General features: G+C 39.9%; 1 protein-coding gene across 4 annotated transcripts; it reads left to right on the top strand.

Moving 5' to 3' along the window:
* Nucleotides 1-7,202: 7,202 nt before the first annotated feature.
* LOC135248062 (transmembrane protein 11, mitochondrial-like) lies at nucleotides 7,203-10,423 on the top strand. Of its 4 annotated transcripts, none has more exons than XM_064322252.1 (3): nucleotides 7,240-7,359; nucleotides 9,010-9,085; nucleotides 9,891-10,423. In XM_064322252.1, exons 1-3 carry the CDS (start codon nucleotides 7,296-7,298, stop codon nucleotides 10,405-10,407), a joined length of 657 nt encoding a protein of 218 aa, XP_064178322.1. In that variant the 5' UTR covers nucleotides 7,240-7,295; the 3' UTR covers nucleotides 10,408-10,423. The 4 variants fall into 4 exon arrangements, with proteins under 4 accessions (XP_064178324.1, XP_064178322.1, XP_064178323.1 ...); XM_064322253.1 differs by lacking the exon at nucleotides 7,240-7,359 and adding an exon at nucleotides 7,393-8,122; XM_064322254.1 differs by lacking the exon at nucleotides 9,010-9,085 and having other exon boundaries at nucleotides 7,203-7,359.
* Nucleotides 10,424-14,705: the final 4,282 nt, after the last annotated feature.

Genomic DNA, 14,705 nt, shown 5'->3' on the forward strand with positions numbered 1-14,705 from the left:
ATTGTGCACGTTTCAGTCTGTCCAGTTTTAGAATGTAACAAATCTAAATGAAGGCAGATGAGCGGGGGGTGTTAAAATGAAATGGCCGGGGCCTACAGACATGCATTTCTCTGCCCTGCACACACAGATTGACTTTCTCACCTCTCAAATATAGCACTACTGTGACATCTGCCTTATGGCAAGGATGGATTGCACTCCACACAAAAACAGCAGCGACGAACGTAAGAAAAGCCTACATTTCCCACGCAAACTAAAGCAACGTGTTCTTATTCATCAGTGTTTAAAACAGTGGGTAATGGTCAGATGATGATCCCCCAAAAAATATTCAAATGTGTTTCAGAGTTTATACTTTTAAAAATGTGCCACGTTCCGTTCGTATACAGAGCAATGCATGTGCCAGCTCACAATTAACAGTAAACCCTATGAAACTTGTTCAGTGAGTCACGGGAGACTTGCAAACCACTGCATGTCACAGATTTTGTTTCCAAGGGGAGAGATGGCTTCTTACTAGTACTTTTGAGTGGCAAAGCTGTGATACAACTGCATTCGTCCTACATTTTATGTACACTGTCAACATGTAAAGTTGAAAGTTTTTACTCCTCTGGTTCTTCTGTTAGGGTCTTTTTTGTGTTCTGTGACACGAGACATACCAGAAATGGCCAGTGAATGCATTGCATGAAACATTGTGTTGCAACTCCACACACAGCAAAATTAAACTATTGGTAATTTAAAAAAATATTTGCAGCCAGATTGTGTAGCCACAGGTTTACCACTCAGTATTGCTCATTGCATTTCCTAAAATAGGCACGGTTTCATCAGCAAAGACAAAATTATGCACTGACCAGGCAATTGGTCCTGTCAAAAAAATGACACTGTTTTGTGTAAAACAGGCTAGCCATATTGTCTTGTTCCATAAACCAAACAAAAGACAATCTGCTAAACATACCATCAGTGTACTATAGATGGCAGCAGTGGACCCATTTTACAACAGTTTTTTTTTTTGTTGTTAATTTATGTTTTGTGGTTTTTTTGATATTTCAATTTCGATTTCAGCTTTTGTATGAATTTTATTGGCGCAGACAGTTGTTGTGTGAGATTAAGGATATTTTAGATACATGTCTGATGGCCTGCCAGCTTTCAGTGGCTGTGGGTACATTCACGGTTTGTAGCCTAAAGCATGAAAATGCACTTCAGGCAGCTCCAAAGCAGCTTGTATAGCAATGTTATGCCTCCAGAGATTGTATGTGTGGCTATTACGTGATTCTTCTTTCAAAATTTACATTCAGTCTTATTTTCAGTTGGAACTGTTCCCTATGAAGCATAGAACATGAGTCTTAAATATCCTTCTAAATACCTGAAGTATAGGTGTGTGTGTGTGTGTGATTGTATGTATTTATATATTTGTTTTTGACAAATTTTTACTCTGCCTTTTTTTCAGTGATGTGTAATTGTACTTGTAAACTCGTTCCTTCTTAAATATCAGTTTAGACGGGTGTGATGCACTTCATTCATCCCAAAGGCACCTGCGGCTCTGTAATCATGGCATGTTTTTGTTGCATAATCACAATAACATGTTGCTTATATCTGTAAAAATCTGATTGAAAATAGAGCACAGTCACTTCTATCAACGTCTGGGTGAATTGCAATCCTAAATGCTGTTAGCCAGGTTTTCCTGGTCTGTAGAACTCCTTCATTTTTGCCAGCTGTTACTTTCTACAGAATTTTACTAGTGTCCATCTCCACGGTGGATTGCAATTGCGACTTTTAAAAAAATCAAGATTCATGTACCCTGGCAGATGATGTGATGCAGGCAGATCAAAGGACATCTTCCAAACATCCAGTCATTGGCTATCAGTGCTGTGTTGTCTTATTGAGCAACTGATGAAAATGCATAAAATGCCTTGCCTTGCATAAGTCAGGGACAGGTCGGATATGGCATTAAAATTATAACCAGCGCTTAAGAATGAACGTTCCACTGACTAAAAAAAAATAATGCATTAAAAGGAATTTTGTTGAGTAAAACAGCACATTCACAGACATTTACCATAATATAATGTATGATTTACAAATTATTATTAGTAGTAGTAGCAGCAGTAGTAGCAGTAGTAGTATTAGTAGTAGTAGTAGCACCAGCAGTAGTAGTAGTAGAGGCAGCAGTAGTAGTAGCAGTAGCAGCAGTAGCAGTAGAGGCAGCAGTAGTAGTAGCAGCAGTAGCAGTAGCAGTAGCAGTAGTAGTAGTAGTAGCAGTAGTAGTAGCAGCAGTAGTAGTATTAGTAGTATTAGTAGTAGTAGTAGCAGCAGCAGTAGTAGTAGAGGCAGCAGTAGTAGTAGTGGTAGCAGTAGTAGTAGCAGTTGTAGTATTAGCAGTAGCAGTAGCAATAGTAGTAGCAGGACACAGCATAAGTTTAAAACACAGAAACACTTAAAATTGGATGGTAAAATTATTTTCCAGTCTACTCTTTTTTTACTCTTTTTAAATTTTTTAATTTTTTTTGTTTGTTTTTTGCTGCTATTTATCTTAATATTTTTTACCATTTGCATTCTCTTCTGAGAGAATATGGCACCAGCCTTCTCTATGGCAGAGCTCTTGGGGTAAGGTGGGAGACCCTTTGGGTTTGGCAGCTGGGATTGGAGGAGCCATCTTACGCAGGGTCCTTGAGGGAGGAGTCCCATCACTGTGGCATCACCACGTTGCGTTTGAACCAGCCAAACCAGCTCTTGAGACAACCGCGTGTTTTAGCGGGCCCATCCTGTGTTAGAGGTGCAACTCTATTCTTCCTCCAGATGTGCAGCGTCCTCTTCCTCTTTGGACTGTGGTCTGCTGGAGTTGGTAGAGGGCCACATATAGGATCATTACTGCTTTTCGGTAAAATGTGCATTTTCTATAAATGAGTCCTTGTATTTCTTCTAATAAGCCAGCATCTGCATACTTCTAGAGTTAAATAAATTGGGCCAAAAAAAGTGTGTGTGTCTGTATTCGACAATTATGTGTAACATTGGAGAGCAGGCTGAGGGGGAGGGACACTTACCTTGATCAGTCTTCTCTCCACTGTCCTTCTTGCTCTCTGTCTTCGTTACCATCTCCGTTGTGAGCACAAACACACACATGAACATATTCGAACACAGGTGCTCCAACTCTTTCCAGTCTGATTGTGAATTGTATAGTCTTCTGGTCAGACCATGGTATGTCTTTCCCCGTTTCATTGTGTATTCAGCTGATCTGTGTTCAGTCTTCTCATCCCTGATCTCTTATTATAGGCATTTATAGCCAACTGTGTTCTCACCTCTGGGATGATGTCGCCGAATGGCTGGACAGGGTTGCCCATGATGCTGTTCTCCCCCTGATCCAGCTCTGCAGTCTTACCCTCAGCCTCCTCCTGCGCTCTCCTTTCCCTGTCATTTCAAATATCAATCGTTTAAAATGACACGAGACAAGTCATTTCATAGTGGGTCCATGGATTGGCCCATCTATACACACGTCTACGTAGCCTTGTCGGAGGAGGGCACAGCTCTTACCTCTCCTCTCGAATCTTGCGCACCCTTTCTGCCCGCTCTCTCCTGTACTTCTCCTCCTGCTCTCTCTGCTCGGCCGTGTCCTTCTGCACGCGCTCATTGAACATGTTATAGCCCATGCCCACAGTTTTCAGAAGCCACTCCAGTCCACGCTGAATGGCCTTCTTCCCAGTGGTCATCACAGCAGAATACCGGACCTGAAATGTTGATTTTGCCTCTGAAGCTTTGATCTATCTCCTTGAGCTACATGATGCACACATTGTACCAAATACTACAGTACTGTCAAACACTACATCAGAACAGCACTGCGAGGTTGTCATCTCATTTTTCCATCAGACTCCTAACAATACTCACTATTTTACAGAGGCATTTGTTCTGGTTCACAAGGGACAGGTGATCTATGATGTCTGCCTCCTGCAGGGCTCCTTCTCTGTCCTGTTTGTTTGCCAGGCTAACACAAAAGGGACATTTTGTATATTTTCCAAATGTCACCCATAAACATAATTAATTAGAACAAATTATCCATAACAATATTCTCATCCTAAATTGAGATTATTTTTTCATGATTAAATGTGATTTAATTCATTTTTGGGCTATGACTGAACAGCCCTGGAATTTGTCATGTCCTTCATTCTCTGGTTGACTCACTAATTGGCTTAGAGGCGCCTGCAGTAATTATATTTTACACTTAGTTCACACTATTTAACTTGTTTGCATTCTTTGTACAGTACCACCATTTCCCTAGGACTGGTATTGTCATATTCGGTGCAGGTAATTCAACTCACAGAAGAACTGGCTTCCCTGTGATGCAGGGGTGTCTCAGAACCTTGGCCAGTGTGTCCTTGGTTTCCTGCATGCGCTGGACATCACTGGAGTCCACCACAAACATCACACCATGACACTCAGCGAAGTAGTGCTTCCACATGCCACGCATGTGCTCTCCCCCACCAAGGTCAAAGATGGACACATCGTACTGTCTCTGTTTCAGGTCCACGGGAGAAAATCCGACAGTAGGGGATACATCTTCTGGGTTTCCTAAAGGAAGTTCAAAATAAAACAAAAGAAATCCTATTTAGTGTTTCAAGCGAAAAACAATTTTTAAAAAAATACTAAAATATTTCCATTCATTGTGAAGGTTTTTCTGTGAATCACAATAATTCTGCTCTGGTACAAAAAATATTATATAAGAAATATATAAGAAAAATTTTCCAATCCAGCATAGTATTTTCACTAAAACTTTGAACAACACTTCAAATAAACAGCAACATAGGCTACATCCTATGTACTTGAATCCACTAGGACAGTGGCATTAATTATTTTTATTCATTTATATTTATTTTTTTATTTTCACCAAGATGACAAGTCTAGTTAAGAGTATAAATGTGGTTTAGAATATTATATGCCTTGAATATTTCAAAATACTTTTGGTCTGCTGAGAATCAAAGCAGTATTCAGTGTTTCACAGCATAAGCATTGTAATAAAACTAGTGGTTGGGTCCTTAATCTGAGAAATGAATAGTTGTTTCATATTTTAAGCATGTATATAATATAAACAAGCAGGTAATGTGGCATGCTTAAATGATCACAAATAAAACCTTACCTCCTTGAATGCTTCTGATAGTTGCAGTCTTTCCAGCATTATCAAGTCCCAGAATGGCCAAAGTAACTTTCCTAGAAGTTTAAAAGATAACAAGCTATAGTGCTATTTATGAATTGCAACTGAGGTGGTGAGGTACCAAACAAAATTTCTTCCATTGAACTATATCCCGACTCATTGGCCCAGTTCAATATGTTTTTTTATTTTTATTTATTATGTATAGATTTTTTTTTAAATCAGGGACAATACACAGCTTGTACCATAACATAATACATACAAACGTGAGTATCCATCTTGTCAGACAATTAGCCACCACACTTGTTGATATGCTATATTGCACACATTAGTTATTTTTCAGTTATTTCATTTACTTCGGCCCACCTTTATTTGATTGTTTTTACATGTCAACTGAGTAGATTCCAGTGAAATGATAGCTGACTGGTATGACTTAACCATCTTATTGTGAAGCCTGCTTCTGGGACAATAATGATCCATTTTCAAAATAGTAAAAAGTGAACCTCACCTTTCAGGCCTTCCACAGTTTCTTAGAAAATTCCAGTAGCTCTCCATCAGGATGACCAAAGAAATTACACTATTAAAAGCAGAAATAGATTATCTCAACCAAATTATACAGATGATCTCCAACACAAACACTGGTGGATAATGGGACATCCCACACTCAAATAGTCATTTGATTTTGATGTAATGTCACAGTATCATAATTGTGTTGCTCTGGTAGCATAAAAAAACAGAATGCCACTGTTATCAAAGATTCAATCAACAACACACATATTCAGGGTTTCTTTTAGGCAAACGTTCCGTGATTTACAATAGGTGTGTGTGTGATTGTATCTATTTATATATTTGTTTTTGACAAATTTTCACTCTGCCTTTTTTTCAGCAGCAGGATACAACACTATATTCTGAAAGAAAATACAAGACTACTAAATACTTTTATTAATTAATCTGTAAATATTGTCATTGATTTTTAAATGGACATTTTCATTAGATTGTATTCATTAAAGTGATTATTTGGACCGAGAATATGAAGACATTTTATGCTTTGAAATATAACAGCCACGACACCTTTTTTAAACATTTTTAGTTGGCAGACATTTTAGAAACTGTTGCAAGGGCCTGTTAGTCATATTACATTTCACCAAACTCAGTGTCTTAATAAATATCAAGAGTAAGTACCGTGTGAAAGCATCCCATGAAATTTAACACATACCAATACAAAACAACTTGGGTGTTTTTCATGTTTACAGGAATTATTTACCCTCATAAGCCACATTATGTCCGTAATAGCTATGCATGCCATGAAGAATAAAATTCATATGTTAGCGTTGTGCTATATCTCAAACAATTGCATAAAACTGATTCATTGTTTTTAACTGGCCAAATTAAAAACTGAGGCTCCTAATTGGTGAAAGTGGACACCTGACCACTAAAAAGAACCATCTGAAAGACAATGAAGAATTCAAAGACAAAGCAAATATTTACGTGCCAAACCTGCACTGTGCTAATAAGTTTAGAAAAATTTTAAACAACCAAATTCGGAACCTGTCCATTAACCTCAGTCTTTCATTTTATAAAAATACCTGCTGTATGTAATTATTTGCAATTTAGCGCGATATGAACATGTTAATTGTATTCTTCATGGCATGCATAGCTATTTCTGGCATAATGTGGTTGAAGAGAGTACATAATCCGTTCAAAACATGAAATGTAGCCAATTAAGAAAAAATTGACAGCTTGTTAAAATTCTGGGAGTGCAATTGTGGTTGGAACGAAAACCAGCATACACAGGGGCCTCTGGGACCGAGTTTGAGAACCACTGTTTTACAACACAAACCTACAAGCTGCTGCAAGGTTAACCTAGCTGTAAACATTTTTAAATAACTAACTACTAATTATAATTTGAGTATCCTTAATGATATACAACTAACGCACGCTTAATGAGTTTGCTATAACCTACAGACAGGCAACTTATGTACAACGTGGAAATGAAAATGTCCCTCCTGTCCAGTGGTCCGAACAAACACCGTTTCCCACAAACGTTCACATGTTATCTTCCAAATGCATGGTGGGAGTCGTATTTCTCTGTAGTATCTTTCTAAATATGTCATACGCTAGCGAACTACACTATCAGCCGTGTACCGTCGCACGTAGTAAACGCATAGATATGTTGAGTCTCCCAAGATGGCGGCGTTCGGAAGGAGGCGCGGTGTCCCAGCCGACAGGGAGAGGTCAGCAATACTTTATTTTCCACTGTTTAAAGAAGTTATTAACAATCGAATGCCTCTGGACAATATATAGTTCTGTTTTCTTTTCTGTGGAATAATTTACAAAGTAATAATTTGGTTGTCAAACTCAAATATTCTTCGATGAACCCTGTATGATCCTAATGTAATGTTTTGATATTAGCGTGCTAACCAGCTTTCATGGTACTTGTAGTCACGGCACAGTATTGCGATCAAATAGAAGGGTGATTAGTTTCCCGGCGATATGTGTCTAGAAGTGTAATGTAGCTAACTGTAACCCTTTTCAACACAATAAATCGGTTAAAGTAGCCACTGTTGGCCATTGGACATAGTCGATGTAGCTAGCTAGATTTTTAGCTGGATAGTTGTAATCAACGTTGCTAGTCATCACAAGCTAGTATGTTTGCGATAAAGCGCTCGCTAGTTTGTTAGTTAGCATTAGCTAGCTATTTCACCAGCAGGATAGTTTGATTGCGTTACCTAGCCATTGTAGCACTTCTATCGAATAGTTAGACTAGCGTAGTCTAACGAAGTAGCATAGCTCATTGCGGCGTGCTTTTTCATCGCATTAAACCCAACCGCGGCTACGAGAGTTCGTTAGCTGAATAGCCAGTCCGCTAGCCACCTATTGCTGGGTTGATTCTTGCCAGATGCAGTTGGAGCTTCAACCATTACTTTGCTAACGTTAGACAAACTTCATCTTGCATCGATTTAGCTATCGTTGACTAGTTTGGTAGTGCTAGCTAACGTAAGTAGCAGTTAGCTAACTTACCGTCGTTAGTTTAGTTTACTTCTGCCGTGTGTAACGTTAGGTATCTTTCTTACTGCTTTGTTAAAAGGCTAATCTATTTCCTACTTTTGTTAGCCGTGAAATATAACGCGTGTTACATGTGTGTGAATTTAGTTAGATCGCCAGTATTGCATCTTGTATGGCTAATTGAACCCTACATTGATAGCAAGCTTAATACCATAGTAGGTATGTTTATATTTGTACCCCAACATGTAAAGCTGTTTATACTACTTTTCTAATCTAGCCTAGGAATGTTGGCTAGCAACTAATCATGATCTTGCTAGCATAAGCGAGCTAATAGCTAAGTAAAGGCCGCAACAGGACAGCAAAAAGTTATCATAACTAGCAAACTGCTCTGGCAGTGGCAGCTATTTCAGGCCAAACAGTTAAATAATATTTCCGACTAGTGAACGCTAGTTGATAAAATGCGTACAGTGTCTGGTTAATTTGCGACCATATTTTATGAGAGTTGTAGTATAAAATGCACGAAACAAGAAACTAATTCACTTTAAGCACCCCGGTACAGCTAGTAGCTTGCTAGTTTGGGGGAATCAAACTTCATGGGACAATGGCCCTCACATAGAAAGTGAGCTTGAGGATGCAAATCATTTTTGAAAAAGTAAATAGCCAAATACATGTGAACAAGCTAGTTATATTTATTTTAACGTAATATTTATGGTCCCCTTAAACCTCTGCCGCTCTCACGTCTCATTAATCAGAAAATTGGCAAAATCAGTGGACACATTCAAGCGCAAGAATCCAGAACACATGTAATCGTAAAGTACTATCTTCTCCGGAACGTATTCAATATCAGCAAATCTTATTTTTTCCCCATGGGTCCTCAGCATCCCGAATGCTACGTGTGATCATAAGCTGGAAAATACGTTGTAGGGCTGGTGAACGCTTGCTTAAATTTCAAAGGTAACGTAACTCACATTTTGAATTTCCAAAAATGCGTGCCATCACACTATGAATTTTATCAAATTATGAATAATGCAGTTGTTGCTGCAGTGGGAAATTACCCCAAATGTTTGCTTAACTAGGTGGATGCACCACCCGAGTGTTAAAGTTTTTTCTGCATTCTGCTGTGTACACAAATCATTTGAGTTATGATGTGAGACCTGAAGTCAAAGGTAAAGAAAATGTATGTCAGCTGCAGGTTTCTGCAAGCCAGCAGATATTCAGGCAGATCAACACCAGCAAATGCATAATTAATAGTTTATTGACGCCCCCTGCCCCCGATCTATTTGACCTGTAAGAGTGTGGTGTAAGAACTTGAGCCCCCTTCATCCCACCCCCAGTGTACTTTTTATGGTGTCATATGATGTCATCAATATCAATATGTTTTATCTCACAACCAGTGAGGTGTGCATTAAAAAAAACAAAAAAAACATAAAAATACAGATCGACATCCACAGTCCAATTACCATAAACAGATTTAACAATTAGGATTTTAATTTAAAAAAACAGCAACAACAAAAAAAACTGAGCTACCCCTGAACTGTTTACTGTCAAAATTGCAGCTGGGTGTTTATAATAATCTTGATGCTTAATAGACTTGCGCAAGTCCGTAAAGGGTAGTAAGCACGTACACACTCATTTTTCTCATTGTTTCACAACGTGCATGTCGTGAAAGTGGGAATGTATTCGTAATCCTTTGTCTTTTCCCTTTCCTTCTCTTTCCCGCGTTTGCCATCCGTGCGTCTGCCACGTCCTTCGTGCGCAGGGGAGAAATGGGCACTACAGACTGCTACATCGTGCACGAGATCTACAACGGGGAGAACGCCCAGGACCAGTTTGAGTACGAGCTGGAGCAGGCCCTGGAGGCCCAGTACAAGTACATTGTGATCGAGCCCACGCGCATCGGCGACGAGACGGCGCGCTGGGTGGCGGTGGGCAACTGCCTGCACAAGACGGCGGTGCTGGCCGGGGTGGCGTGCCTCTTCACGCCCGTCTCCCTGCCGCCGGAGTACTCGCGCTACGTGGCGCTGCCTGCCGGGGCCCTCAGCGTGGCCTGCGCCGCCCTCTACGGCATCTCCTGGCAGTTCGACCCCTGCTGCAAGTACCAGGTGGAGTACGACAGCCACAAACTGTCCCGCCTCCCCCTGCACACGCTCACCTCCTCCACGCCCGTGGTGCTGGTGCGCAAGGACGACGTCCACAGAAAGAGACTCCACAACACGATAGCGCTGGCCGCCCTGGCTTACTGCGTCAAGAAGATCTACGAACTTTACATCGTTTGAGCTCTTTTTTTTTTTTTTTTTTTTTTAAACCGTAATTAAAAAAACAAAAAAATTATGTGATGACAATGGCGGGAAAAGACGAGAAAGACAAAGATATTATGCTTCTGCAATTGTTTTGACACTCGAGTTTTGATTGTTTGCCCACGAAAGGATATGGTTAAAACTGGAGGATTTTCTCCCCCCTCCCCCCCCACCCCTCCAGTTTTTTTTGGTGCACTGAAAGACATACAGTGCGTATATATGCACGTGTGTGTGTATATATATATGCACTCTCTTGGTAATCTAGACACTAAAGTTGGGCTTGATGACGAAGTCAATTTCTTGAGGGTTGTGACAGTGTGATAAAATAATGGGCAATGTTTTGCGTATTAACAATGGCCTAATATTTTTTGTCTGTCTTGGTAGCATAATTGTGACCATTTATGGCTGGTCATGAAGTTACCTCTTCATTAAACTTTAGGATATTTGAAACCATTTTCTCTATTGTATTTTGTTTTAGTACCTCTCATGTTCAAAGTGGTTTTTTCATTTTTATTCCAAATAGGTAGGCTTCTTCCATGCTTTATTTACCCAAACCTACATTCTCCAGCACGTTGCATGTGCTGAGAGCATTGTGAGAGGAGCCATTTTATCATTCCTGTTTACTTACCATTGTCATGTCCAAATTCGCATTCACATTCTAATACATTCATGTCTTTATTTTTTATTTTTAACAAAGGCAGGCTCTTGAGTATATCGAGCTCATGGCGAGGGCCTTAATTGCTAATGACATGGTTATTTTTCCTCCTTCAAAATTAAAAGTGAGGTGTCCTCTGTTCCCGTCTGATATGCAGCTGAAGCTGCATGTTTGTGAATGAGGACTCTGTCAGTGTTTCATGAGTACAACATTAGAAAACACTATCCGTACTTTTAATGTGTCTAATGTCCACCATGCCAAATATCATATAGAATTTTGTGTACTCAAGAGACAAGGCTTGCAGTTCTTTATTAGTTTTTTCAGTGTCATATTAATGCTACACATATATGTTAAAAGCTGACATATACAATATAAATGTAGCTGAAATGAATACAAATAAGTTCTGAGTCAACCTTGTTAAGGAGCAATATTTTGAAGGAAACATTAATTATAGCATTGGCCCCTTGTCGCCTTCAGTTCAATGCACGTGTTTCTTAGTCAAGTAGCTCCCCTAGATTTGTGAAGGCATTGCATTTATTTAATCCCAACTCATGGGGAACAGCAGAAAAACAGCCTTGAAGGAACGGTCTAATTTCAATTTCTAATTTCATATCAAATCAAGGTTATGCGAGGCAGGATTCCTTTTCTCACAGCCTAGTACCCTTGCAGCATAGTTTCACTGACTGCCAGTCTTTGCACACTGGCACTAAGCCTTCCAAATGTGTATCATGGCTGTATACATTATTGCATGCCTTTCAGGGTATTCGTTGTGAAGGAATGTGACTATGGGACCGAGTAACTTATGTGCTCATCATCCGTAGTACCTATTTGGGGGTATTTAATCATCATTCTCCCAATTGCACTTTGACTTCGTTATATTGCGTAATTCTTACATTGGTAGTGTACATATTAATATTATAAAACTTTAGAATTAAAAAAAATAATTTGCTAAATCCTTTCATGCTAATATCATTTATCCTGTTTTGAATATCATTTAACTTTTATTTTTATTATTATTTTTGAGTCCTTAAAGTTTTCTTATGACATGTACAAACCATTAACCATATTAGCTGATCTGGTCTACAGTGTGAAACTGCATGTCTGTGCCAAAATGTAATAGTTCTGGATGTGGGAATCCAGTCCATCAATGTGGCATTTTGGGTTTGGGCATTGTCCCCATTTCCTTGGGTGTGGGGTGTACATGCTTTGCACTCTCTCTGTATTACACAGAGGACATTCTTCATCATTTAGGCCAGTGGTAACCAACCCTGTTCCTTGAGATCTACCGTCCTGTAGGTTTTCATTTCAACCCTAATTTGGCACACGTGATTCTAATAATTTTCAGCTCAATGCAGGTCTTTAGCTGTTGAAGGTGGTGTGCTTTATTAGGATTGGAATTAAATCCTACAGGACAATAGATCTCCAGGAACAGGGTTGGTTACCACTGATTTAGTCCAACAGTTCTCTGAAAAGGATGTTTAAGAGTTTTACTTGTTGTAAGGCTTTTGGGTTGAAATGCATTTCTTTCTGAATAAAACAAACGGTCCACATGTTAGTTTTATCATAACCTTTCTGCAGCCCCTTTCTGATACCCAGAACATTGGGGCATGACCTGGGTTTTTTTTTTTTTTTTTTTAGAATGGCAGGGAGAGACTGGACTGTAGAGCTCGTGTGTGCTTGAGGGACTTCTTGTTTCCCTCTCCATGGAATAATGCCCAGCACTGGAATTCTTCATCGTTATGGGTATGATGCTATCACATTCAAATAAGCAACAGTTTCTTCGGCGGTGGAAGATACTCCCTTTCACTCAGACTTCTAGAAGAGGATACCTACTTGGAAGCATTTCTGCCGTTTCTGTGGAAACGCAGGAGTCCCCTCCCATGACACCCAGAATGAACCGGCTCAAAAGGGGAACAGCACGCAAAAAAGGAAAATGGCACCCATTTCAGCTTAGTTATCCATCAGCTACTCAATGGAGGTTTTATATACTTTGACACATTGTTTAAACTAACTCTGTAGTCTGATACATGAAGATTAAGCAGCATAATTTTCTCAGAAGAATAGGGAATGTGGGGACTGGCGGCAATCTGACCTTTTACACACGTTTTTTACAGAGCACTAATAAGAGGAACAGAGCATGTCTTCACCTCTTCAGAATAGCTTCTCATCTCGGCTGAGAACAGTGACATGTCAACTGTTCAGTGCTTCAGGGAAGAACACATTTGGAGTGCTCCAAAGAGGATTGACTCCAGAGCAACCAGAGCTTTCGCTCACAGCAGACCTTGATCCTGAACTAATCCTTTCCCTCTACAGGAGAAAATGGAGCCTCCTCTTCGGTCCTACGACCTGCGCTGTCCTTGGTTCTCAGTACTGGTTTACATGTTTTACAATGTAGACACTACACCGTCCTCCGTTGTGTGTGGCTGTCGTTGCAGAAGGGGAGAAACTTTTTATAGACGTCAGTATTATTATTAAGTATGTGTTTCTTTAAAGGTGAATTTTCAGTGCTGTAGCTCTAATAAATTTCCTTTATCTTCACAGAGTTTTCCTGTGTGCATGTATTTTTTCTGCATGTTTCAGTGGAGTGTGGTGATGAAGGGACAACTGGAAAAGCACGTTGTTGAGGGCGGTGTGGCCGTACTAGGAGGCCATTGTGGCTTTGCGTCACGGGGGTTTCTGTTATGGGGGACATTTCTCATCATGTTTTTCATTCACTTGTTAAGTCATTGTCATGAAAGCCTGTAATTTCTGTTGTGGAGGCAGGTTGTTGACTGGCTCAGGTTAGTTGCTGGCTCTGCTGAATTTCGCCTGTCAGTCCTGCCAGGAAGTTGAAAGAGGGATTTCTGTTTTGTCCGCTTGCTCCTCCCTTCTCCATGCAGTGGGGCGGGGGGAGGGTGTTGAGCTTTGTATACAGGAAGCCACGCTCTTCATGAAACGTTGGGCGGAGGTGCGGATGCAGCAGTCCGGCCAGCAGCTTGTCCTGATTCTTCTGCTGGATGGCAGAGAGCACCATGTCTACCACACGCCCCTGCCCTCTAATCTACATTTCCGTGACCGGGTATGCTGATTGGACAGTGAACAGCAAACGCAAGCTAAGATGCACCCCCATACACTCCACTAATAAAATTGTGTAGTGTGTGACCCCACTGGCTGTATATCTTATGCTTAACAGTGACCCCCATATGTAAGATATATATGTTGCGTGTATCTTGAAACATTCCCTGAAGCTTGTTATATAAAAATTAATTCGCCATCATGATCACTCAGCTTGTGACTTGGAAACATTTCTTTAAAGATCTGTAAAAACCCTAGATCAGCTTTCAAAGTTGCTGGTAAATGGTTCACACTAAAAAACAACAAATTATTTCAAGCTTGAGACAGGTTATGAAATACTTGTGTAGTTATACATGTATATGGAATTATGTCTGTAATAATTACAGTTCTTGTTTAGCTGATTATTGTTTATATTACTATATAATACACATGGCATTGATTCTGAAGTGACTTTGCATTGGTGTTGTCATTTTCGAGTCACTATCTGTATGGAAGTAGGCTAAATCCCAGGATTGCTTAATTGGCAAATTCCTATTAAAATTATAGGCTAGTGGGATTTAAGAGAATG

The sequence above is a fragment of the Anguilla rostrata genome, chromosome 2, assembly GCF_018555375.3.
Source record: "Anguilla rostrata isolate EN2019 chromosome 2, ASM1855537v3, whole genome shotgun sequence".
Classification (NCBI taxonomy): Eukaryota; Metazoa; Chordata; class Actinopteri; order Anguilliformes; family Anguillidae; genus Anguilla; species Anguilla rostrata.

What these genes read in the sequence shown, in the direction of transcription:
- LOC135248062 (XM_064322252.1), top strand. Translation starts at nt 7,296, where the DNA reads ATGTTGAGTCTCCCAAGATGGCGGCGTTCGGAAGGAGGCGCGGTGTCC. An exon ending in GTCCCAGCCGACAGGGAGAG is followed by an intron (nt 7,360 to 9,009) that starts GTCAGCAATACT and finishes ATGGGTCCTCAG; the next exon opens with CATCCCGAATGCTACGTGTG. An exon ending in CGCTTGCTTAAATTTCAAAG is followed by an intron (nt 9,086 to 9,890) that starts GTAACGTAACTC and finishes CTTCGTGCGCAG; the next exon opens with GGGAGAAATGGGCACTACAG.